Source organism: Astyanax mexicanus, chromosome 9 (assembly GCF_023375975.1).
Source record: "Astyanax mexicanus isolate ESR-SI-001 chromosome 9, AstMex3_surface, whole genome shotgun sequence".
NCBI classification, from domain to species: domain Eukaryota; kingdom Metazoa; phylum Chordata; class Actinopteri; order Characiformes; family Acestrorhamphidae; genus Astyanax; species Astyanax mexicanus.
The window spans coordinates 29,264,686-29,291,263 of record NC_064416.1 but is presented as its reverse complement, the minus strand read 5'-3'; the positions used below and the strand labels follow the sequence as shown (position 1 = coordinate 29,291,263).

Genomic DNA, 26,578 nt, shown 5'->3' with positions numbered 1-26,578 from the left:
GTTTGTCCGAGAAACATCTGTAACCAGGAAAGCAGGGGATGCCCTAGGCCTGCAGGACGTGACCACAGCCTCCACTCTAGGATCCCCTCACAGACCATCCACACAGGGGTCTCCATATACGTCACTGCGCCTACATGGGGAATTCCTCATGGAAACTCAACAAACCACATAGTTTAACTCAGCCAGCTGGACTCGTGCTGTAAATCCGCCCCCTGGTGTTTTAGAAAGCAACTGCATAACACTTCGACGATACCTGTATCTGATTGTTCATAGAAAACATGAAAGCTTCATAAATGCAAATATCTGCTGATAATTTATTAGTCTCATTCTAAACTTGTACTGCCCAGTAGTAACTTAATCCTCTAGTTTACTACTACTTCATTACATAACTATTACATATTATTATGCTACTTATACCCATATAATGCATAATATTTTTGATAAATCTAAACCCTAACCCATCCATTGTAAAATAAATGCAACAATGGGGGAGGGTAACATCTATTCTATTAGTGCTACTCTGTGCTCTAAACTGCTGCTAATCATGGTTCAGTCCTGGAATACACTGCATTTTGAGTGGATATTCTTAGAATTGAAGACTACCATTTAAAACGACTAGTCATATAAATTGCATCAACAATATAGTTTATCACTGAAGAAAACACATCAATTGTGTGGATAATCTATTTGTGACAGCTGATGGGGTCACTGATGTAAAAGATTGTTTAGTGCAGACCATGTTTTCATGTGTTCATGAGGATTGATACTTAAAATGAATAAACTAATATATTAATATATTGGTGAACATATTAATTAATAAATATACAGTACCAGTCAGTTTGGACGCACCTCTCCTTATTCAATGTCCCTTTTAGGATTTACATTGCAAATTTAATAGTGCTAGGGGCGGCACGGTGGCGCAGTGGGTAGCACTTCCGCCTCACAGCAAGACGGCCTGGACTCCACATATGTGACTCCAAAGGACTAAAAGACTTGAAAGGACCTAAAGGGCTCGTGAGGCTTTTAAGCCCTGAACGACGTCTCACAGGCTGCAGTGCCTCCAAGGCTGCAGCCCGCCTCTACCAGCTAAACCAATCAAATAACAGGAAACTGGAATCCCGCCCCATGAGAACACAGCCAATCAGATTAAATCAAGGAATTTCGAGCGCGCAGTTTCACTTTATTTTCTTTTTTTCAGTGAGCTAGCACAGTATAACTGCTACATTTTGGATTTTTGGAAAGGCTGCTGGTCTGTGTTTCTACAGTCAACCACTTGTAAGTACAGATTACCTTCTGGTGAACAAAACTAAACTTTGTTGGAGACTGTTTTTTTTTGTTTAGCAGATAAACTGCAGTAGGGAGTTCATCTGACTAACTACATGTTTACAGTGGCATAAGCTAGTGCTATTTTCTTATATCAGACAGACTATGTAGGGTAATTCTAGAATTTAATCTCTTTAGTGAGTAGACTTCAGAACAACCTGTGTATTTCTTTGTAAATTTTAGAATAATGCCATAGTAACTATTTTAAAAAGCTAGCTAACATTTACAACCTCAAAGTCTGATGCTAATGCCTTTCAGACTGCATATCAGTTATGTAAAGCCTCAGAGGCAGACGGTGACGTTGATGCCTCTAAAGCTGTTAGATATACATTATATAATTATAGTCTCCTTCCAGGCTGTTAATCAGTTATGTACAGCCTCAGAGGCAGGCAGTGACGTTGATGCCTCTAAAGCTGTTAATTATACATTATGTAATAATAGTCTCCTTCCAGGCTGTTAATCAGTTATGTACAGCCTCAGAGGCAGGCAGTGACGTTGATGCCTCTAAAGCTGTTAGATATACATTATATAATTATAGTCTCCTTCCAGGCTGTTTGTCAGTTATGTACAGCCTCAGAGGCAGGCGGTGACGTTGATGCCTCTAAAGCTGTTAGATATACATTATATAATTATAGTCTCCTTCCAGGCTGTTAATCAGTTATGTACAGCCTCAGAGGCAGGCAGTGACGTTGATGCCTCTAAAGCTGTTAATTATGCATTATATAATTATAGTCTCCTTCCAGGCTGTTTGTCAGTTATGTACAGCCTCAGAGGCAGGCGGTGACGTTGATGCCTCTAAAGCTGTTAGATATACATTATATAATTATAGTCTCCTTCCAGGCTGTTTGTCAGTTATGTACAGCCTCAGAGGCAGGCGGTGACGTTGATGCCTCTAAAGCTGTTAATTATACAGAGTCTCCTTCCAGGCTGTTAATCAGTTATGTACAGCCTCAGAGGCAGGCAGTGACGTTGATGCCTCTAAAGCTGTTAGATATACATTATATAATTATAGTCTCCTTCCAGGCTGTTTATCAGTTATGTACAGCCTCAGAGGCAGGCAGTGACGTTGATGCCTCTAAAGCTGTTAATTATGCATTATATAATTATAGTCTCCTTCCAGGCTGTTTATCAGTTATGTACAGCCTCAGAGGCAGGCAGTGACGTTGATGCCTCTTAAGCTGTTAGATATACATTATATAATTATAGTCTCCTTCCAGGCTGTTAATCAGTTATGTACAGCCTCAGAGGCAGGCAGTGACGTAGATGCCTCTAAAGCTGTTAGATATACATTATATAATTATAGTCTCCTTCCAGGCTGTTTGTCAGTTATGTACAGCCTCAGAGGCAGACGGTGACGTTGATGCCTCTTAAGCTGTTAGATATACATTATATAATTATAGTCTCCTTCCAGGCTGTTAATCAGTTATGTACAGCCTCAGAGGCAGACGGTGACGTTGATGCCTCTAAAGCTGTTAGATATACATTATATAATTATAGTCTCCTTCCAGGCTGTTTATCAGTTATGTAAAGCCTCAGAGGCAGGCGGTGACGTTGATGCCTCTAAAGCTGTTAATTATACAGAGTCTCCTTCCAGGCTGTTTATCAGTAATTTACAGCCTCAGAGGCAGTCATATAAAAATGATAAATAGTAACTTTGCTTTTTTAATTTTATTTCTAGTTGTTTTTAAATGGAGCTTCCCTAGAATAATTATTATTCTAAGTACTGTCAGACTCCATGTGGTTTATGATCGGGATCAGATATTAGGAAAACTTCTCAACACTTCAGGGGATTTCACAGAATTATAGTTTTTTAGGTTGCTTTGTCTCTTAATAGGAAAATATTGATGTATTATTTTGTATTATAAAATAATATGTATTTATGTTCTTTTTAAAGATGGCACCCAAAAGAAAGAAGACAAATGGTAAGTTTTTTATTTTTACTAATAATCTGCCCATAGAAATGTATCCCTGTATGTAGTACTAAGGTTAGTTTTTAAGTAAAAATCAATCATTTATAACAGTAAGCAAACATTTATTTAATTACTTATTTTTTAAATGTAGAAAATGGATATTAAATCAGCAGGAGAGTCAGTGTGCATACTGAATACTTTGTTTTTCTCCAGTCTGCAGTACTCAGACAACCAAACAAAAGAAGAGCAGGGTCTCCTGTAATAGACAAGCTCAATCTAATTCATCTACTGCTGTCCAACCAAGTCAACATTCTCAGCTCTTTCTCACCTCTCATAATATCCTTCCTACAGTTCCACCTATATGTCAGACTACCCTACCCTCTGCTACATGCCAAACTTCTCCATCCATGTCATGCATTCAGACTACTCCACCATCTACATCACTTCATGCTGCTCCTAGCACACCTACTCCACAGATTATCCCATTCACAGCTACCTGTCAGACCACTCCCAACCCGTCACAGCCTACCCCTTCCATATCTACTGCTCAAACTGGCCCACCTACATCCACATCTCAGACTAACACTTCTGTATATACAACTCAGATCAACTTGTCTTCCACAAGCTCTCAGACCCGTCCAGTACCTCATAGTAATATCAGTTTCCAAGAAGTAGAAAGTGTTTTAACACTTTCATTTGGTCGAAGACAGAAAAGGTACATTTCAGTAAAAAACTTTAGCAGTTCCTTTATATTTCTTGTTATTTATGTTTTTTCCCATGCATCATGTTGTGTTTAAATGTATTATTAATGTGACATACTTAGCTTGTTGTTACCTTCCTAAACATTAAGATACCAAGTGACAGTGGACGAGTTGAGACGAAGAGTTGGGGCCCCGGAAAATATGTCTGCAAATACCCTCGTCTCCTACCTTCGTGTTGATAAGAACAAGAAACAGGAGTTGAAACAAAGGCTTCAAAATGCGGGTGTCAGCCCTGGACCTTTAACAAGTGTGGTGTCAATGTGCTCAAAATTAACTGAGGGTAAATTATTTTTATAAGTTAAATTAAATCTGTGTTTGTTTATAACACACCAAAAAAATAGTTCATGATGACAAATAAAAAAAATATATAGTAATACTTGTTACATTTTTGTCCTTGACTTTTGTTGTATTAGCTGAAGCTTGTGAGCTGGCAGACAGCTTGGGGAAGATGGCAGCAGCTTACATTCCAGATGACATTCAACTCATGGAGTTAGCCAACAAGGATGTTGCACTGGGGAGACTTGCTTTTTTCAAGTAAGTATAATAAACTGTAAATTAAGAAATATATGCTAGAACATTAGGTTTATCTACATCTTCAACACATGTGTTGCATGTACAGTAAAATAGAAATGCAGATCCATTAACAACAAAATGCATGTTCCTTTGCAAGATGATAAATTCCAAAGCATGCTGATTATTGCATTAAAAAGTATTTATTTGTTGTTGTTTTTTTTTTTTTTGTATTTTTACAGAGACCTTCTAAACGAAGCCAAAACCCAGCTGCATCAGCATGCAAGAGCCTTTGACTTAGTTACTCATGGCCTTGGCCTAAAATTATTCGATGTTTTCTTTTCAGTCCTGGGAAAGGTGGCAGACTCAGAGATCAGAAAGTATAGTGCTGCAGAATAAGACTTAGTCCAAACCAAGTCTGAAACAAGATTGAAACAAAGCTGAAGTTCGTTTTGGTTTTAAGTGGCAGTTTATTGCAATAATTTACATCCAGTTATCACCCATGTGGTCTCCCTGTAATTTACACTAACTGGTCTGTAAAATATTGTAATTTCAGTGAGTTGCTTTTCCAGATGTTGTGCTAAATTCTACCTCACTGACAGAATCAAACAGAAGTGCAGGTGCATCACACAGCAGAATGAGTGTATCTGATTCCATTTTTTCTGTTTATAAATTAGGTCTAATTTACAGTTAAAGTAGATACAGAATCACTAGCATAATATGTTGTATCCATACAACTGCGCTATGAAGGGGAGTTTGATTTCAGCACTGCATCTTTTTCTTATTCCATTGTTTAATGGGTGAAAACAATTGGTCTGAAAATCAGTAACCATCTAGAAAAGGGTTTTCACACTGCCTTTGAAAAAGACCATGGTTCAGCACATTCAGACCTTTAACACATTTCTTTTTGGTTGGACCAAATAATGGTCCTATTTTCTGAACCATGGATCAAGGCACCTTTCACACCTGCTATTTTGTTCAGACCAAACAAGTTAATAATTTAGTTATACTCCATCCTGTTGTTCTAATAAATGTTAATTTTCTTACATGGTGCTTGACGTTGAATTTTGTTACTAGATTCTATTCAGCTAAACAGTTAAAATACTTTTGGACATTTGGACATAAAGATTCATTTGTGTTTTTCAGAAAGTGATATTTTTATTTTCAGTGCACATTTAATTTCAGTTTACATACTATAATTGCATGTATAAGAATACAATTTCGAATCTTTCCAGTTCTGTAGAAATTCACACTGTACATCATTATACCATTTAATAATAAAAAAAAACATTTTACTTGCAAAGTTTCTGTTCTACAATTAAGAGGTGTTTTACTTTTAAGTACATGTATCTACCACATATACTGTACATTTTCAGACAAACAGTATATACATTGTAATCTAATCACCGTTCATGCAAGCATTAGTAATCAATATTCCATATTAACACTGGCCACTGTATTTCATGTTTCTGCACAAAAGTAAATAAAAACTATAAAGTTACTGTATGTTATATTCCAGACAGCTATTGTGTGTATAGTTGTAACATAGAGCTAATCAGATTTTTTTTTTAATCCCAAAGATAATCATTATTACACAATATAATTGAAAATTTGGAATTGGTGTTAATCCAATTAGGTTTAAGATTAAAACAGTGTATCTGTTGTTCTGATTTGATATTCCGGTGCATTATAATTTATTCAAAATCACCAGCTGCCTTTTAAATTGTGCAAAGATTATGTGTCAAACTGAAACCTAGAAATAATCTAAATATTCCTATATTGAATTTCACTCAGATTTAAGATTTTTTTAAATAATTTTTCTGTAACAATTCAAATACATAGTTTTGTTCTGACACATAGCCTCCATACAGAGGAGCATAGAGGTCCATATATTTACATATTTATCTAACCCTAGTCTTCCGATTTGATCTTTTTCTTTTGAATTTTCCATCACTATGTTGGGTTTGATTTTGCCTCTTTCCCCTTTCAGAAAAAGAATAATTGTGCATATCATGCAGATGCTTTTTTGCCAACTCAACACGTCTCCTATAGCTGTGGAGCCTCTCAATTTTCCTTTTTCTTGTTACTGCTGTGTACCTTCCAAATACCAGTTTGTGCACATGCTTAACACCTGAATAAACCTCTAGGGAGGTCTTATAGTCAGTACTGTTACACCAACTGTTCAAATCACTCACCATGTCTTTTATGCACCATTTTGTCAGAGGCTCTTCTGAATCAGTTGGGCCTGAATCAGTCACACACATTCCTACTTCCTCAAGGTCAGTGTTTCCAACTAATTTTTGTGCGAGGGTCAAGCACACACAAACCTCTCCATGACTATTTGACAAGCAAGAGCACTGCATGTTTTTCATATTTACTATGCCAATGTGACCATTGCTGTGCACTACAACTGTTAATTTATCAAGGACATATTCATTTCTAGAGTACAAAATGTCAGCTTTTGTTTGTCGTAATCCATTCACATCTATGTCACTGCTGGCTGAGACACACTTTGCAAGTAATACATGTTTACACATGTTACCCAGGTTTGCATATTCACAAGTGCATGTAGTGTACACCAAATCTACAAGATACATACGACCAGGTACTGTTTCTGAGGGAACATTACACTTTCCCTCACACTGCCAAGAGACACTGTGGTCAAGTCCACGTGATTTCATCCTCTCAACTCCCAGTAGAGCATCTGAAGTCTTGGGTCTCAAACGACCTGCTGCCTTCAAAGCATCTAGGTGACTGAAAAAAAACATACAACAGAATATTTAATGGTAAATATTTCTTTAGTTATTCTTCTGTAGTTACCATCTGTACATGAAAACACCATGGAGGTCATTGTGTCTAACTAACCTGTAATACTTAACAACATGGCTGCTAAGTACAAGAAGAAGATCATCCACCCTTTTGTTGGCATACCCAGCAAGGAAGTTGTACTTCATTCCAAAAAAGAATCTAAAAAAAAAATGAAATATGTATATATTGCAAAGCATAACAGCTTTTTTTTTAAATATCAACATTCTGCATTTTAGCTACTTTTAAATTAACTCAATATATCTTTGTGAAACTAAAATGAAAAGTTTATATAATATATAAAATGTTTAATAATTTTCACCAATAGTAATTTTAAAACTACATTGACTATTGCAGTACCACCTTAAATGAATGTGTGCCTTAAATGAAAAGAATGTAAACATGCCACAGGGATTCTTGGAAATGTTACTTTGTTACAATACTATACATATAATATAAAATATAAACATATAATACTATAATATAAAATATACGTATATATAATACATCAGTTTTAACTTAGATATGATAGATCTATGTCAATTTATTACTTGAAAGAAGTGTGAATGGAAGAAAAAATAATGACCTTTCCACCACATTGTTGGTCTCACTGTGATGGTGGAAAACTTGGCGGCCGAAGTTTGACCACATGACACCTATGTTAAGCCAGTGTTCCTTGAGGTAATCAGACACCCGTGCACTTTTTGTCTCTCTCTCAATGTCTGACAAAATCTTTACTGAATGCTCCTGGAACTCCATCTCCTATGAAGTCAAATAATTTTTGGTTCAGTAAATTATTTGGGATTAACACCAGGAAAAATGTACATCATTTAAAGACCATTAGTAACATATTTTTAGGTGAATCCTGTTTATAGGTGATCATATCTATTTTATAATCTTTTGACAGTCATGCAACACACTTGAGAGAAATAAAACCAAACGTTTCTTTAAAAAAAAAAAAAAAACATGCTTATATTTTGTTTGCTGGAGTATTTTTTTTCTAAACATACCGTATTGCATTGCTTCAAAGAGACCATTCCTCTTATTACAGTGTTCCGTAATGAGGGATCTCTGAGATTTCCCCCCTCTTGTCTCATTAACCAACGATGTACAGCCTGCAATAAAATGAAATAAACATTTAGTTCATTTTTACCATATTATTAACATTTCAAACATCAGCAAGCATAGTATTTTAACATGGAAATATTAAAAACTTACTTGTAGCACATGAAACCAGCAAAGTAACACTGAAGTATTTGGGAAGACAGCTTTGATTGCCTTTATTTCTTTCATGTCACGGTCAACCATCACACATCTGCCAGACATATATATATATAAAAAGTTACCACATTTACAAGAATACAAAATAATTTATATAGAGCAAACTGTTAATGAATTACCTTGGTGTTAAACAGTCTGCAGCCTCATGCAGCTTCTGGAGACAAACCTTTAATATGTCAGAGGATTCTTCACTTAGAATGAAGAAGGAGACTGGTATCCCTTGACCTTCTGAGTTCTTTACCAGTACAGCGTAAAAGGCAAAACCATACTGGGTGACTCCTTTATAGGTAGCATCCAAAAATATCATTGTGGGTCCAAATTTTTTACACTGCTCCAACTGCCAGGGTGAACTATACACAATCATGAGTGGCTGTTTCTCTGCATGTGATAGGGGCTGATAATAAAGAATGCTGTCCTTTAAATCTGATTTGACCAATTTGCCCACAGAGATGCAGTCATTGCCATCCATTCGTTGCTCCAAATTAAAAGTCTTCCTGATGTTTCTGATGTCTTGAGGTGTGACATAATACCCTCTGTCCAAAAGGTTTGTTTTTCCATTCTTGGTTGCCCATTCAACGGATTTTACCAGAATGGCACAGTTGGAAAGCCCTTGTGACAACCATTCATAAATAATTTGTAGTAAGTCTTCATCAATATGGCTCACAGATTTTTCCTTGTGATTATTAAGGTTGTGGCCATTATGTTCAAGCAAAGCTCTTATTATGCATCCATGTGTGTTGTTCATAGTAATGAACTGAAAGGACACATAAGCTGTACAAGAATTTGCACGTGTCTTTTCTGGGTTGCCAGAGGAGCTTCCTGATGAATGGTTGGAGCGCTCACACCTCCACTGTATAACATTTGGTCTGTTTTTCCTGTAAGTAAAATTTCCCTTGTTCTCATTTCTCATATATTGCAAGTGATTCTTCATAAAAGTCTCTTGTGATTCATTGTTCATTACTTTAATTGTTCGCTGAATTCGAGGATCTTTGTCCTTACGTATTTTTTCATCCACAGCCTTTTCCCAAAATTCTTCCATCATAATCTGAAAAATATAACATTAGTCAATTTGGTATGAACAACTTAGGTTTCACAAAACATCAAGCAAAATAGATGTATTTTCACTCATAGAGGACTAAAACAGAATTCTAGAGTAATGGCATTTAAGATAACTCAGATTCCACCTTGCCTTTACTTATAAATAGGAATATAACTACTGAATCTGTTGCTTTAAAAATGAATAGCCCTTGCACACGTCATTAACAGAGATTATGGCTATATATCAGGCACAGTGGGTTTTTTTGGATTACTAACGATAATTAGTTTACAAGGAGGTATTGTTCTGTTAACCCTTTGATGTGCAACATATGCACAACCCCTCTAATGTGCAACATGGGTAAAAATGGATCATTCATTTTCTAGGAAACTTCATGTATGGCTGAATGTTTTTATAGCAGTAAATTAATTTCGTTATTTAGAATTTAAGGTATTCCTCAATTAACTTGTTTTTGATCATCATACATCCTCATTTTATTTTTTTCTTTCTTACTTTTTGAATAAGAGCCCTTTTTGTATAACTACCTCTATAATGCACACATTTTTGTCTTTAAAGCATATTTTTGGAATCATATTTTCAATTTTCAGTTTTTGTCACCAAGAATATGTTTATCACAAAAATGATATGTAGTTAAATGGCCTTCCAACATACTTACTTAAGCTAACTACAGTAATTAACTTACTACAATAGATTTGGCTAACTAAAATAGAATATATCAACAGCTAATAATTATTACTTGTAACTTCCTGAGAGATAATGCACTCACTCTCAAGTTAAACTGAACCTATTCAAATATTTTGTACAGTTATCTTTCACTACTGGCATCAACTATTTTCTAAGGCAATGTTATTGCCTTAGAATGTTACTGAGTTGTGTGACAGGAGCTGTGTTGAGTTTAAGACCTTTCTGACCCATTTGTTAAATTCTAAATGACTTGATTCATTATTGTGAAGATATATCATAGAAACCCTCAGACATACATAAAGTCACATAGAAAATGATTGCGGGTCATTTTTTACCCATGTAGCACATCAAATGGTTAACAACACAAAAGACAAAAACATTATTGCCTGCCTCTGAGGCTTTACATAACTGATAAACAGCCTGGAAGGAGACTATAATTATATAATGTATATCTAACAGCTTTAGAGGCATCAATGTCACCGTCTGCCTCTGAGGCTTTACATAACTGATAAACAGCCTAAAAGGAGACTATAATTATATAATGTATATCTAACAGCTTTAGAGGCATCAACGTCACCGTCTGCCTCTGAGGCTTTACATAACTGATAAACAGCCTAAAAGGAGACTATAATTATATAATGTATATCTAACAGCTTTAGAGGCATCAACGTCACTGCCTGCCTCTGAGGCTGTAAATAACTGATAAACAGCCTGGAAGGAGACTATAATTATATAAAGTATATCTAACAGCTTTAGAGGCATCAACGTCACCGTCTGCCTCTGAGGCTGTACATAACTGATTAACAGCCTGGAAGGAGACTATTATTACATAATGTATAATTAACAGCTTTAGAGGCATCAACGTCATCGCCTGCCTCTGAGGCTGTACATAACTGATTAACAGCCTGGAAGGACACTATAATTATATAAAGTATATCTAACAGCTTTAGAGGCATCAACGTCATCGCCTGCCTCTGAGGCTGTACATAACTGATAAACAGCCTGGAAGGAGACTATAATTATATAATGTATATCTAACAGCTTTAGAGGCATCAACGTCACCGTCTGCCTCTGAGGCTGTACATAACTGATTAACAGCCTGGAAGGAGACTATAATTATATAATGTATATCTAACAGCTTTAGAGGCATCAACGTCACCGTCTGCCTCTGAGGCTGTACATAACTGATTAACAGCCTGGAAGGAGACTATTATTACATAATGTATAATTAAAAGCTTTAGAGGCATCAACGTCACTGCCTGCCTCTGAGGCTGTACATAACTGATAAACAGCCTGGAAGGAGACTATAATTATATAAAGTATATCTAACAGCTTTAGAGGCATCAACGTCATCGCCTGCCTCTGAGGCTGTACATAACTGATAAACAGCCTGGAAGGAGACTATAATTATATAATGTATATCTAACAGCTTTAGAGGCATCAACGTCACCGTCTGCCTCTGAGGCTGTACATAACTGATTAACAGCCTGGAAGGAGACTATAATTATATAATGTATATCTAACAGCTTTAGAGGCATCAACGTCACCGTCTGCCTCTGAGGCTGTACATAACTGATTAACAGCCTGGAAGGAGACTATTATTACATAATGTATAATTAACAGCTTTAGAGGCATCAACGTCACTGCCTGCCTCTGAGGCTGTACATAACTGATAAACAGCCTGGAAGGAGACTATAATTATATAAAGTATATCTAACAGCTTTAGAGGCATCAACGTCATCGCCTGCCTCTGAGGCTGTACATAACTGATTAACAGCCTGGAAGGAGACTATTATTACATAATGTATAATTAACAGCTTTAGAGGCATCAACGTCACCGTCTGCCTCTGAGGCTGTACATAACTGATTAACAGCCTGGAAGGAGACTATAATTATATAATGTATATCTAACAGCTTAAGAGGCATCAACGTCACCGCCTGCCTCTGAGGCTGTACATAACTGATATGCAGTCTGAAAGGCATTAGCATCAGACTTTGAGGTTGTAAATGTTAGCTAGCTTTTTAAAATAGTTACTATGGCATTATTCTAAAATTTACAAAGAAATACACAGGTTGTTCTGAAGTCTACTCACTAAAGAGATTAAATTCTAGAATTACCCTACATAGTCTGTCTGATATAAGAAAATAGCACTAGCTTATGCCACTGTAAACATGTAGTTAGTCAGATGAACTCCCTACTGCAGTTTATCTGCTAAACAAAAAAAAACAGTCTCCAACAAAGTTTAGTTTTGTTCACCAGAAGGTAATCTGTACTTACAAGTGGTTGACTGTAGAAACACAGACCAGCAGCCTTTCCAAAAATCCAAAATGTAGCAGTTATACTGTGCTAGCTCACTGAAAAAAAGAAAATAAAGTGAAACTGCGCGCTCGAAATTCCTTGATTTAATCTGATTGGCTGTGTTCTCATGGGGCGGGATTCCAGTTTCCTGTTATTTGATTGGTTTAGCTGGTAGAGGCGGGCTGCAGCCTTGGAGGCACTGCAGCCTGTGAGACGTCGTTCAGGGCTTAAAAGCCTCACGAGCACCTAAAGGACCCCTTATTTGTATTGATATCTGTTATCTCTTAACATACTTTTTGCATGTTTATATGTTTGTATGTGATTCATAAAAAAAATAATTAAAAATTTAAAAAAAGCAAGACGGCCTGGGTTTGATTCCCAGGGTGTATCCTGCCTTCCGCCCGATGCCTGCTGGGATATGCTCCAGACCACCCTCACGGATTAGGCGGTTGACAATGAGATGAGATGAGATGAGATTTAATAGTGCTAAGCTATACAGGCATACATGCTGAATTATTTTGTAAACAAAAATTGTTAAACAAATCAGAATATGTTTTATACTTTAGATACTTAGTCCCACATTTAGCTTTGAGGACAGATCTGCACACTCTTGGTATTTTAATTTCAGTGTCTTCATGAGAGAGAGTTACCTGGAATAGTTTTCTCAGCATCTTGAAAGAGTTCCTGGAGGTGCTGATCAACAGTTGCTGCTTTTTCTTCACGCTGAATTTGCAATTAGGTCAGGGGATTGTGGAGGCCAAACACTTTTGTTTGTTTAGTACCTAGTTTCATGTGTGTCCCTTAATTGTTTTCATGTTTTAATGTGAATCTACAATGTAAAAAATAAAATAAAGAACGAAAAGAAAAAAAACAATGAATGAAAATGTGTGTTCAAACTTTTAAAAGCATGGTTACTGTGTACAGTTACTTAGAGATAGGGTTTTTATTATTAAAATTAATCATACTATACAAAAATATGTAAAAAGTTTAAAAAGAGTAAGGTCTTTCAGTCCTTTGGAGTCACATATGTGGAGTATAGTAGCACAGTTCTTTGTTCTTCTGGCTCTGAGATTGTTAAGCATTGCAAAGTGTTCATATATTCATCCAACTAAGTAATGGAACAATGGAAGGAAAAGGAATAATGGTTTGGCACCACTGAATATGCATTTATAGATATGAAACAAACCAAGCCACAAGAACAGGTGCTAATAAAATACTTATCACCAATGGATTTCTCAGAAGTAAATACACTAAAAAGATAAGAAAGAAAAGAAATTCTCAATATGGGTAAGGTCTTCAGAAGCACTTTTAAAAGATGAGCAGTCAGTTTTAATATCAAACCTATATTTTAAGAAAAAGAAGACTTCACTGGGTAAATTTCTATAAATGTATAAGTAATTTCTCTTACTTTGTTGGAAAGTAAATAATTTAAAGGTAAAGACCACAGTTTTCTCTACAGTATGCTCTCTACAATTCTATTCCACTAGAGAGTGAACAGAAGTATGTTGTGGTTTTCACAGAGACTTTTATTTTATAAATGAACCCTGATCTTGGGGGCGGCCATGTTGGATGTGTCAGTAGTTAGTGTGTTTTGTGTTGATGTGGCTCAGAGTGAATCCAGGACAGTTCCAGGACCGTTTCAGAGAACCGAAATAGGGCGAAGCGGGCCGCAGGCAGAGACATGGACAACTCCGCTAAAGAGAAGGAGGCGCTGGCTCTGATGGCAGAGGCCGAGAAGAAAGTCAAATCCTCGCAGTCCTTCTTCGGCTCGCTGTTCGGGTGAGCGGCGTTAGCTTTAGCATTAGCGTTAGTTCAGTATGTCTGGTTAGCTCGGTGGCTAACAGCAGTAGCATTTACACAGCCTGTCAGACTGAAACAAGGATAGTAGTGGGTTACCCAGGTCCAGAAAGTTTAAATCCATCTCAGGGTTTTGTACCAACTGCCGGGCGGCCTTGCTGCAGTTCAGCATTACACAGAGCCGCCCAGGCAGTTGGTACAAAACCTGGGATGGATTTTAACTTTCGGGACCTGGGTTACACACCTCCAAGCGGGCATCTGTGGGCCCGCTGGGTGTTCAGGTGTTATAGCTGGTAAACTAGAGTTAGTGAAAACTTAAACAATCAGCTAACGGTACAGAAAAAAGAGACTAATCTCTAATATTTACCTTAATAAACAATTTTCAGCAGTATTTTGTGAATCAGCGAGTTATTCTGTAGCGTAAGGACTCAAGACTGGGCTGTAAACAGCTGGTGTTCTGTCGAGTTGTGCTACCCTGCTAAACTGTGCTTCTCTTGTGTGTAATCAAAAGTAAAAATGCCTGAAAAAAGCACCATATTTAAAAATGCTCCAGGCAGAAGTCTCGATATTACTTTTTTTTGAAAGCCTGAATCAATATTTTAGGATACAGTTAAGGGAAAATGGGTGATTATAGTTATTTAGTAAAGTTTAGTATTTTTCATGGTCTTTTTATTACTTTTGTTATTAACTGCCATTTACACATTTTGTAATACAAACGCAAATAACGACAGGGGGTGTGGTTGTTTAACGTACCCAATTAAAATGGAATTACCATTACCAAAACATATATAAAAACTTTCCTGAAAATGTGAATCCGCGCTTGCTCACTGGTGGTAGGAAGCACAAATCGACGGGTAGCACAATTTGACAGAACACCGGTCAGCTGACCAGATGTCGAAACATTAGCACTTACTTAGCACACACAACTCTAGAAAAAAAAATAGTAAAGACAATTTCAGTTTCTGAATCAGTTTCTCTGATTTTGCTATTTATAGGTATATGTTTGAATAAAATGAACATTGTTGTTTTATTCTATAAAATGTTTTATTCAGAAAATGAGAAATGACTCAATGGTTCATATTCATAAAGTTTTAAATCAGTATTTGGTGGAATAACCCTGGTTTTGAAACACAATTTCTATGCATCTTGGCATGTTCTTCTCCACCAGTCTTACACACTGCTTTTGGATAACTTTATTCCACTCCTGGTGCATAAATGTGATGGCTTAATGGCTTGTGATCATCCATCTTCCTCTTGATTATATTCCAGAGGTTTTCAATTTGGTAAAATCAAAGAAACTCATCATTTTTAAGTGGCCTCTCAACATACAAACACCCCTTTATGTCTGTATTTATTTTTAATCTATTTAGTTATGCTACTTTACTGTACCACCAGGTCTCTGGTTTTATTTTACTGACTCTTCCCTGTGTTTTACTCCAGAGGTTCTTCAAAGATGGAAGATGCCTGTGACACTTACAGCAGAGCAGCCAACATGTTCAAGATGGCAAAGAATTGGAGCGGTAATGGCTAAAACTGTTTTAGGTTTGACACATTTCACCTTGCCTACCAGTATGGCATGCTTTATTACTTAAGATTCTAGTTAATAATATTTATAATGCTGGAGTATTTATGTATAGTGTTACATTTATTACATTTTTTTGTATTTTAGCTGCAGGAAACGCCTTTTCCCAGGCAGCGCTCCTGCACCTGCAGATGCAGAGTAAGCATGATGCAGCAACCAACTTCATTGATGCTGGAAATGCCTTTAAAAAAGCTGACCCTCAAGGTTTGATACCCTTATGTCACTGTAATCTTAGTTAAGGTTGTGTCCTGTTTATATTTTGAAGAAACTGCATGTTTGATTTATTATGATTTATTTTATTTAAGTAACCTGGACAATGCACATTAATCTAAATCATTATTTCATAATGTAGATAAGCCAGATTTAGCCAAATGGCTAATTGTTAATGCCTATTGACATTTAGCCATTGACATGGTGTACATCTAAATCTTGTTCATTTTTTTATGATGGAAAAGTCAGCTTAAAGTCACCTGCTTTCTTTTTTTTTCTTTTCTTTCAGAGGCTATAAACTGCTTGAACAGGGCTATTGAAATTTACACAGATATGGTGAGTCTTTATGAGATTTTAATACAGGGCATGTCACTCAATTCTTACTTCAGTCCATTATGCACATAGAATATCATTTGTTTCTGTATTCATTTTAAGTAATACTGTATAGTATTAGCAATTTATATCATTTCTGCCAACTTGCAATGAAAGTGTTGCAGAGACCGTGTGTGCATCAAAAATATCAGGGTCTCTTTTTACCCATAATGCATCTGCAGTAAATACTCTGATGTAATTTGTTGTAATCAGCTCATTTATATAAAAGTCAAGTTAATAATGTTTAAAACCCCATTAGCTGCTGTAGTACTTTTACTAATCAGTGTAACTAGCTGTTGAGGTCTTGAGCCTCCCACATTGACATTAGAGCTGTAAAAAAATATTGATGTATTGAAGTATTATGTTATCGAATACTGTATTGACTCTTCAAAACACATTATCCATTTTTAAAAACTAAAAGTTAGGTGTAAGAATTGGTGTCTATTAACCTATTACGGGTATGATCAGTAATTTTTAAGTTCAAGGTTAAACAGAAACAAACTGGCGGTACATTACATTTTTTTAGTTGTCTGAAGTCCCCTAAAATCCCTTCTTTGAATGACTTTTCTGCACACACAATATCTGCACGTAGTAGACTTTTTTGTAAGTAGTAAGGTAGGCAAGACACCATTAGGGGGCACCAGACAGTTGCATTAGGTGTGTCATTGCTCTTAAATAATAGTAAAATTGTTTGCTTTTGCCAATAATTGTGTAAGCAAAACCTTTACATTTGTTTAAGATGAGAAAAGATTTAACAGAATTTTGAGGGAAGATTTAACAGAATTTTTAAGTGCAGTTTTTTAACTTTCTGCAGGGTCGTTTTACAATTGCAGCAAAGCATCACATCACCATCGCTGAGATCTATGAGACGGAGCTAGTTGACATTGACAAGGTAATTGTCATGACATTATTTTTAAGTGGCATATCTCAGCTGCTCAAATATATATAGTGCATGTTTTTCTGCTTGTTTAGCAACACTGTTTTTTCATATATCAACATATCTGTCCAATCCTCTGTGTGAAATATTCATAGCTCCAGAGTGAAATGTTTGTTGAAGTTGTTATACTCATTCTTAAGTTGACTTTTCTTTCATAGGCCATAGCTCACTATGAGCAAGCGGCAGATTATTACAAAGGAGAAGAGTCCACCAGGTAAGCAAGTCATGTTTTTCATTGATTGTAACTGGGGTGCAGTAAATGTTCGACAACTGAAAACATTAAGATAAAAATGGAGTAAGTAAAAAGACAGGATAAGTTATTATAAATTGTTTCCGGATGTTCTTCTAACTTTTCAGAGGCCACTTTCTGCCAAAATGTTTTTTTTTTTTTGGTGCATTCTTAATTTTAACAATGATGAAGAATTGTGCAGGAAGTACTTTTACTTTTTCTATTATTTTAATTGCACAGGTTGTTAACCACAGCATTTCTTTTGTTCTACAGCTCAGCCAACAAGTGTCTACTCAAGGTTGCCTCCTATGCTGCTCAGCTGGAGCAGTATCCAAAGGCGATCGAAATATATGAACAGGTGGGCATACAGTTGTGGTCAAAAGTTTACATACACTTGTAAAAAAACATAATGTTATGGCTGTCTTGAGTTTTCAATAAGTTCTACAACTCTTATTTTTCTGTGATAGAGTGATCGGAACACATACATGTTTGTCACAAAAAACAGTCATAAAATTTGGTTCTTTCATAAATTTATTATGGGTCTGCTGAAAATGTCACCAAATCTGCTGGGTCAAAAATATACATACAGCAACATTAGTATTTGGTTACATGTCCCTTGGCCATTTTCACGGCAACTAGGCGCTTTTGGTAGCCATCCACAAGCTCCTGGCAAGCTTCAGGTCGAATGTTTGACCACTCTTCTTGAAAGAATTGGTGCAGTTCAGCTAAATGTGATGGTTTTCTTGCATGAACCCGTTTCTTTAGCACTGTCCACATGTTCTCAATGGGGTTTAAGTCAGGACTTTGGGAAGGCCATTCTAAAACCTTAATTCTAGCCTGGTTTAGCCATTCCTTTACCACTTTTGATGTGTGTTTTGGGTCATTGTCTTGTTGGAACACCCAACTGCGCCCAAGACCCAACCTTCGGGCTGATGGTTTTAAGTTTTCCTGCAGAATTTGGAGGTAATCCTCCTTCTTCATTATCCCATTTACTTTCTGCAAAGAACCAGTTCCACTGGCAGCAAAACATCCCCAGAGCATAATACTACCACCACCATGCTTGACAGTAGGCATGGTGTTCCTGGGATTAAAGGCCTCACCTTTTCTCCTCCAAACATATTGCTGGGTGTTGTGGCCAAACAGCTCAATTTTTGTTTCGTCTGACCAGAGAACTTTCCTCCAGAAGGTTTTATCTTTGTCCATGTGATCAGCAGCAAACTTCAGCCGAGTCTTAAGGTGCCTTTTCTGGAGCAAGGGCTTCTTTCTTGCACGGCAGCCTCTCAGTCCACTGTGGAGACTGACACCTGTGTTCCATCAGCTTCCAAATCCTTGCAGACCTGCTTCTTGGTGATTCTTGGTTGACTCTTGACCACCCTGACCAATCTCCTCTCGGCAGCATGTGATAGCTTGCGTTTTCTTCCTGATCGTGGCAGTGACACAACTGTTCCATGCACTTTATACTTGCGTATAATTGTCTGCACAGTTGCTCTTGGGACCTGTAGCTGCTTTGAAATGGCTCCAAGTGACTTCCCTGACTTGTTCAAGTCAATAATTCGCTTTTTCAGATCCACACTGAGTTCCTTTGACTTTCCCATTGTAGCTTTTGTAGCTGAGTCTAATCACTGGGTCAAATGAGCCCTATTTAAATGGGCTCATGAGAAGTCAACAGCTGTAGTCAATCAGAATCACTTACAAGAAGTGAAGAGGCCATGACATGAAGCTAATTTGATTGACACAACTCGCTACATCACCAAAATTGACAAATTTTGTTGCTGTATGTATATTTTTGACCCAGCAGATTTGGTGACATTTTCAGCAGACCCATAATAAATTTATGAAAGAACCAAATTTTATGACTGTTTTTTGTGACAAACATGTATGTGTTCCGATCACTCTATCACAGAAAAATAAGAGTTGTAGAACTTATTGAAAACTCAAGACAGCCATAACATTATGTTTTTTTACAAGTGTATGTAAACTTTTGACCACAACTGTACATTACAGCACTGTACAGACATTGCCACAGATAATACCACTCCTGTAAACATTTCAGGAAATGTACCACTTTGCCAAGGAAACTTCTGTTGTTACAGATGTTTTGGTATGCATGTGGGCTAGGTACAAATATGTTCAGTTGGACTGAACTGTGAGAATATTTTTTTTTTAGTGCAAAGCTGGATCTGCTCTGACGTTGCATCTCTCTGCAGGTTGGAACACATGCGATGGACAGCACGCTGTTGAAGTACAGTGCCAAGGATTATTTCTTCAAGGCGGCTCTTTGTCATTTCTGTATCGATATGCTTAATGCCAAGGTACACATCTAAAGCCAAACTGATGTATTTAATCAGCAGCTAAATTCTTTTTTCATATTTTATGGCATGACTTTTTTTTGTTGTCTTTTTGTCCCCAATAGCTAGCTCTACAGAAATATGAGGAAATGTTTCCAGCCTTTTCAGACTCACGTGAATGCAAATTGGTTAAGGTGAGTTTTGCAAACTTCAAATGCTAGCAGTAGTTTTGTTGTATATATTTAAAAACCTATCTGGATTCTGGAAGAAAACGTTATAAAAGTTGTTGTTTTAACACAGGTTGAAAGTTCTGTTTCAGTTTTTATTTATGTTCTAATGTGCCAAATCCTTGCCTTTTGTATTTTTCACAGAAACTTTTAGATGCTTGCGAGGAAGAGAATGTTGATGCATATACTGATTCGGTATGTAAGGCTTTGTTTTATTGACTTTTTAATTTAATGCATGCCGGGTTTTGTACAGAGACACATGAACATATAAAAACTAAATCTTTGTATTTTAAAAACTGTTAAGCTGAAGGATGTAATGCTGTGCTACTATATATTAGCAACATGACTAATAATCTATTAAATTCTGGTTTTAGACTGGAATTTTCCATTAAATACTAAGACTAATGTATTACATGGCTAGTTGTGAGATCTTAAGAGTAAAACAGTAAAAGTTACCTTTTTTCTCTCATTATCATTCATCTCAGGTGAAAGAATTTGACATGATTTCTCGACTGGATCAGTGGCTCACCACCATGCTGCTGCGCATCAAGAAAAACATTAAAGACCCGGACCTTCGCTAACTGTTTCTTTCGCCTTTTCCTGATGCTTTCCCTTTCCCCTTTTTCTTGTTATTGTTTATTCTTATACACTTTCATTATCATTATGGTTGATTTTGATTTTTTTGGCCTTTTTATGCTGTTATTAAGTAGCTCAGTCACTTTGTGCCTTTGTGCATTTTTTCAACCCAAGGTGCCTCAGTCTTAACTTGGCTCAGGTGTGCACACAGGGCTGTATTCACTCTCCCAGAACACACTAAGACATAAATGACCTCTTTAGATGATTAGATGAGTGCCTTACAACTGATTCTGATGTGATCTGCACACCTTGCATGAGAAAAGTAAATGCTGTGATTTAATGATTTGTGTTGAGCAGTTTTATTACTATGCACAAGAGGCTATTTTCTGTTTGTATCGATATATAGTGTTACAATCTCAACATCATGGATGCTATTTTTATCAGATCTACCAATATAAAGTTCTTGTAATAACATTTTATGCACATTTTGTGTTTTTCTCTTTTGTTGCCTTCAGTGAAATCAGATTGTATTGTTTTTTTTTATCATTGGTAGTACTCAAGTGAAAGTCTGTCAAGATGTTTTTAATATTGCAAGAGGTTTACATGCCAGATTTCAGAGGATAATGTTTTACTTCTTTACTTAAAGAATGAAGATCAACAAGGAAAGGACAGCTCTGTAATGTTATGTATACTGTATGAGTCATTAGAAGGGTTTGATCAACATTTGCAGTCAGTATATTGATAAGGAAGGAGATTTAATGTCCCCTAGGGTGTTTCTTCAAAGTTTGGGAGTGGTTTGAGTCACTTTACACAACAGATATCTATATTGTCCTGAGACACTTTGGTAATCTTAATGGTGGTGCACTAAGGTCATATATCAAGCAGGTCAAGTTTGTGACCATCTGGGGAAAGCCCTTAGGGTTAGGCATCTTTATCTCCGATGTGTTATAATGTTCAGATGACAACCTGATTTTGCTAACAATCCTCTGTAAGTGGAAGACTAAATTGCAACATTTTTTATTTAAAGGCAATAAGTGGTATTACTTACTCTCCCAGCCCACTCAGGGAGTTGGCATTTGGATACAGCTCAGCTCAAGAAGCCCCCATGTCAATTTTCAGGCTGAGTTGAGCACTTAATTAAAAGTTTTTCAAGCAAGCCTGACCAGGTCAGTAAGGACTTCCACTTACGCAGAATATTTATAAGTGTTTACCTTGGGTGATACACATTCATTGATTAAATAAAAACTGACCAGCTTGTTGAATGCGGTTCTGCACCGTAATCCTACACAGCAGGTTTGTTAAGGTTTTGTTAGAATTTTAAGATAGACCCAAAAAAATCCACAAGAAACTTTGGTGATCTAAGGACACTTTGGTGATCTTGCTATGTCTGTGTGGGGAAAAAGGCATGGGCACCTTTGCAACATTTTTAAACTAGCGGTGTGGTCTATGCCATTTACTACATCTAAAAAACTTAAACTGAACATTGTAGTTTTATCATTTTGACTGTGCCAGTGAACACATTCACACACAGTTTACATACAAAGTGTTTTTATGATTTAAAGGTTCCTTAGAATTTGATTTGTAATTTTAATATTTTTGTTTATATAGTTTATGAAGGGTTAGTACAGACTTTATATACGTTTTTACATCAAGTTTATAAAGCTAATAAAGTTAAAACATCCAGTTTATACAGTGTTTAAATAAAGTTTTTGAACAGAGAAAATATATTGAGTAGATTTTATAGTTTATTTTAAACTCTGAAGATTTCTTATAAACATTTTATGTATAGTGCATTTTAAAGCTTTACACCAGTGTGCAAAGCAATGCCATAAAGACATGGGTCAACCTGATAGAACATCTTTGAAATTAATTAAAGGCAGTACTTTTCTACCAATATGGACCATATGATGAGCTCTACATTATAGTGAATGACTCATCTGAGCTCTGATTCTGCTGTTATGGTTTCAGTAATGTTGCTGTGGTTGACTGTATTTGAGTTTAGTATTCACAGTTTTTGTAGTATTAGCTGTTGGACTTTGTTTTTATGTTGTTTATGGTTCTGCTGGTGATTCTGAACAGAATCAGAACTAGTGCTGGCCCAAAAGAAAAAGTGTTGTCCTTACCCTATAGTCTCTTCCTTTTCCCCTTTATTATAAGATGATGAAATCATTTAAAGAACGACAGATATTTGGTAAATAAAGCTAATTAAAAAATAAACTGAAGGGGACTGTTTCACATTAAGAGCTGTTGTGTTGGTTCTTTATTTATCTCCTGTTTCACAGGAATATATCTGTTAACATGGATGCTGCTGGGCAGTACCGTTATATAAACTTTGAGTTCTAGATGGTATTTCTATAATTCTATATTTCCATACTATTGAACCCTTAATGTGTTGAACATTGTTAGTGAATTTGTCTAAATCTGATTTTGAATTTTTCTAAATCTATTTTTGGGTGTCTTAACTGTCATTTCGAAATAGTCTAAACCTGATTTTTCATTTGTCAGACCCTAATCTTATTTTCGCATAACCCTCAATTTGGCTTTATTTAACCCCTTATTAACCATAATTTTGGTTTGTGTAACGCTAATAAACCCTTATTTTAGATTTGGCTAACCATAAATTATGATTTGTATGGCCCTAATTAACACTAATTTTGGTTTCGCATTAGGAATCTGTTAATAAATTCAAGCACATTTCAGGAGAGAAAGCTATGTACATATCTTTCTGCTTAAAAGGACTTGTAAAAGTGGAAACATTTTGGAAATATATTGAGAGCATTACTGCAGGAACCACTGTAGCCACATAATCAGAGTGTACTTGATCAATATTTTTTTAACTGAATAACCAGATGCTGGACAGACCTTGCCACCAAATTGTTTATGAGAAAACTCTGATTTGTTTAACAGAACAATTTTAATCTCCACATGATACTTTCACTAATAACACAGCTCCTCAAATCTGATTAGTTGTGCAATATTATGCTATTTACTTATGTAAATTGATGTAATATTTGGAAGCAGGTGTTTGTACAGGCTGCTGTATTATGTCCAATTATCCATGCTAGCTGAGTAATAGGAAGAGGGTATAAGTGTAGGTCACTAGTCGGTATTAGAGCTTTGGAAAGCCTGTAACTTTACTGATTAGTAAACCTGTTTACTTTTTGTAGCTTTCAAACATCCACACTGCAGTTTGTTTATTACTGGTGTCTGAGGAGCTGAAATGACTGTTCATTTAATGAACCCACCTGGTACCACAATGACCATGTAGTTGTGAACTTCCATTTTTATGGATTCTGCAGCTTTTTAAAGTATGATCTTTCTCTTCCATACTTCCTACTTGTAACACAGCAATTTGTAGTTAGAAAAAAACTAAGGAGCAGAAACTCAGTCTAAGTTATCTTTTTGCCTCAGCAATTATTTCTTGAGGAGACTGCGGTCCTTTAACATCTGTAAGAAGCTTCTGCAGATGTTCTACCAATCAGTCGTGGCCAGCATTCTCTTCTACGCTGTGGTGTGCTGGGGAGGCAACATGAAGAGGAGAGATGCATCACGGCTGGACAAGCTGGTCAGGAGGGCCGAGGCAGTGGTTGGAATGGAGCTGGACTCTCTGGTTACAATAGCTAAGAGAAGGACTTTGGATAAACTGCTTTCTATCATGAACAATGATAGTCACCCACTTCACACCACCATCATGAAGCAGAGGAGTGTGTTTAGTGGCAGACTGCTGTCACAGAGCTGCACAACAGACAGACTCAGAAAATCCTTCATTCCGAGAGCCATCAGACTCTTTAACTCCTCCCATCGGGGACGGGATGCTGCTGACGACTGAGTTTAATCCAGGCACACCACTTGGACATTATTCAACAACTTAATTATTTATATTAACACTTCCCCAACCTCGCTTACATTAAAGTATACCTTACTCATGATTGGGTATTCACATTTTCACATTCTCTTTTTAGAACTGTCTTGTAACGTATGCATACTTATATTATATTATATTTCTATGTCACATCAGTCACTTTCGTAATCGATGTCATTGCACTTTACTCTGTTAATTATTTAATTATTTATGACCATTAGCAACATCTACTGCACTGCTCCGTTTACAGATAGATCCTTACCTTGTATAGTTAGGTTTTTTTTTTTTTTTATAGCCTTATATATTTTCTATTCTTCTGTGTTTTGATTTGTCTGAGTATGTTTCTTATTGTATTGTGTTGTTGCTGCTGGATGCCTAAATTTCCTTCGGGATAAATAAAGTATCTATCTATTACTCTAGTATCAGAATACAGCAGTTGTTCTATTTGCACTGTTGCCACAAATTACTGTGCTATATCTTTTTGTGCTACTCGTACTAGTAACTAAATGCAAACAAGCAACCACATCTGTTGGCATAGAGTTTGAAACTAGTTCTACTAACCATTCAAGACCAAGTGGTGCATTATAAAACGTTATTTATTAACGTTATAGATATAGCATGTTTAACATAACATAAGTTCAAAAAATAATTAGCATCACAGAAAAGCAAACATGAATAATAATTTAATAAATAATAATATTACTAATTAATAAATAAGATAAATAATATTAATGTAATATTTTATATAACATTAAAATTCTTATTCACACAAAATATGAGGTTGTTTAACATGTTTAAATATCTTTCTCATCCCATTTGCTTTTTCCAGTCTGTTTCACCACATTGTTGGTGGTGCCGAAGAGTCTGTCCCAGTGACTGAAGAAAGGAGCAAAGTTGCTGCTGGGTTTCTGGTGGTGAAGGTCATGAGCTAGAGCTCCTCCAAGCAGTCCAAACGGCACCAGGCGGCTTGGGGTCCAGGGCAGGTCGTAGCCAATGTGGTCCTCAACAGACAACCAGATGCTGAAGATGGTGAGGGTCCACGTAGTGAGGGGGTGGCACTGTAGAAGCAGAGGGTCCAGGTTGCTCCATAAACCCACGGTCATCAGCTCCACAGCACTGAGGTGTTCAGTGGACCAGGAGAAGGGCGAGATGTAGTCATGGTGGATGGCGTGGACCCACTTGTACAGGTGGCCGTTCTTGTGGTGAGCCATGTGCCAGAAGAAGTACTGGGTGTCAAAGATGAGCAAGGCACCAAGACCCCCTGAGAAAAGCTCCCAGACTGTTGGAGCAATAGCAGGCAGAGGAGGAGCTGGCATCACCGCATTGTTAATCAGAACCACTGGAATCACGAAGACCAGGTTGTTGTACACCGCCATGCCCAGGCTCCTCATCATCATGCTGGTGGTGGGTCTCCTCTCTTTCTGGATCTTGTAGCTGTAGAAGGCAGGAACCTGCTCTCCCAGGAGGTCCAGGATGGCAAAGGGACAGCTGAAGATGAAGTAGCTGGCGAAGGCCAGCAGGACGGGGAAGAACGGAGATGAGATCAGGGAGTAATGATGGAACAGCAGGTAGTCCCACAGTGGCTGAAGAAGCCGCTCAGAAGCTCTGGAAGTAGGGAGCTGCAAGGCAACTTCACTGACGTTCCACATCTTGCTGTTTGCTGTGTGGTAGTGGGAATACACTGAGGTGAAAGCTCTGAGCAGTATTTATACTTCTGAGCCAGACAGTCTAGCCTGCTGTAAATCTGTGTTTACACCAGTTTTTCCCTCACAATTTTTTTCCTTTTTTCCAAATTTTCCTTTTCAAAGTCTATATTGTGCAGGATTATCTTTGTTCCCTCAACCTTGAGACTGAGACGGGGGAGATTT

General features: G+C 36.8%; 3 protein-coding genes and 1 long non-coding RNA gene across 5 annotated transcripts; 2 read left to right on the top strand and 2 right to left on the bottom strand.

Moving 5' to 3' along the window:
• Positions 1-1,016: 1,016 nt before the first annotated feature.
• LOC125804599 (uncharacterized) lies at positions 1,017-5,764 on the top strand. Its single transcript, XR_007440719.1, has 5 exons — positions 1,017-1,275; positions 3,218-3,245; positions 4,084-4,274; positions 4,408-4,528; positions 4,747-5,764. It is a non-coding gene; the product is annotated as an uncharacterized LOC125804599 (long non-coding RNA).
• A 27-nt stretch (positions 5,765-5,791) lies between these two features.
• Positions 5,792-12,869, bottom strand: LOC125804598 (uncharacterized). Its single transcript, XM_049483651.1, has 7 exons — positions 12,610-12,869; positions 8,710-9,635; positions 8,528-8,624; positions 8,320-8,424; positions 7,896-8,071; positions 7,370-7,471; positions 5,792-7,258 (listed from the first exon to the last, which is right to left on the bottom strand). Exons 2-7 carry the CDS (start codon positions 9,630-9,632, stop codon positions 6,406-6,408), a joined length of 2,256 nt encoding a protein of 751 aa, XP_049339608.1. The 5' UTR covers positions 9,633-9,635; positions 12,610-12,869; the 3' UTR covers positions 5,792-6,405.
• A 1,322-nt stretch (positions 12,870-14,191) lies between these two features.
• napab (N-ethylmaleimide-sensitive factor attachment protein, alpha b) lies at positions 14,192-21,322 on the top strand. Of its 2 annotated transcripts, XM_007235662.4 has the most exons (11): positions 14,192-14,409; positions 15,868-15,947; positions 16,097-16,213; positions 16,509-16,555; positions 17,406-17,483; positions 17,687-17,742; positions 18,031-18,115; positions 19,965-20,069; positions 20,171-20,239; positions 20,417-20,467; positions 20,758-21,322. In XM_007235662.4, exons 1-11 carry the CDS (start codon positions 14,312-14,314, stop codon positions 20,851-20,853), a joined length of 882 nt encoding a protein of 293 aa, XP_007235724.1. In that variant the 5' UTR covers positions 14,192-14,311; the 3' UTR covers positions 20,854-21,322. The 2 variants fall into 2 exon arrangements, with proteins under 2 accessions (XP_007235724.1, XP_022535496.1); XM_022679775.2 differs by lacking the exon at positions 14,192-14,409 and having other exon boundaries at positions 15,873-15,969.
• A 4,163-nt stretch (positions 21,323-25,485) lies between these two features.
• LOC103045179 (cholesterol 25-hydroxylase-like protein 1, member 1) lies at positions 25,486-26,456 on the bottom strand. Its single transcript, XM_007235682.3, has one exon. The coding sequence runs from the start codon at positions 26,357-26,359 to the stop codon at positions 25,505-25,507; it is 855 nt and encodes a 284-aa protein (XP_007235744.2). The 5' UTR covers positions 26,360-26,456; the 3' UTR covers positions 25,486-25,504.
• Positions 26,457-26,578: the final 122 nt, after the last annotated feature.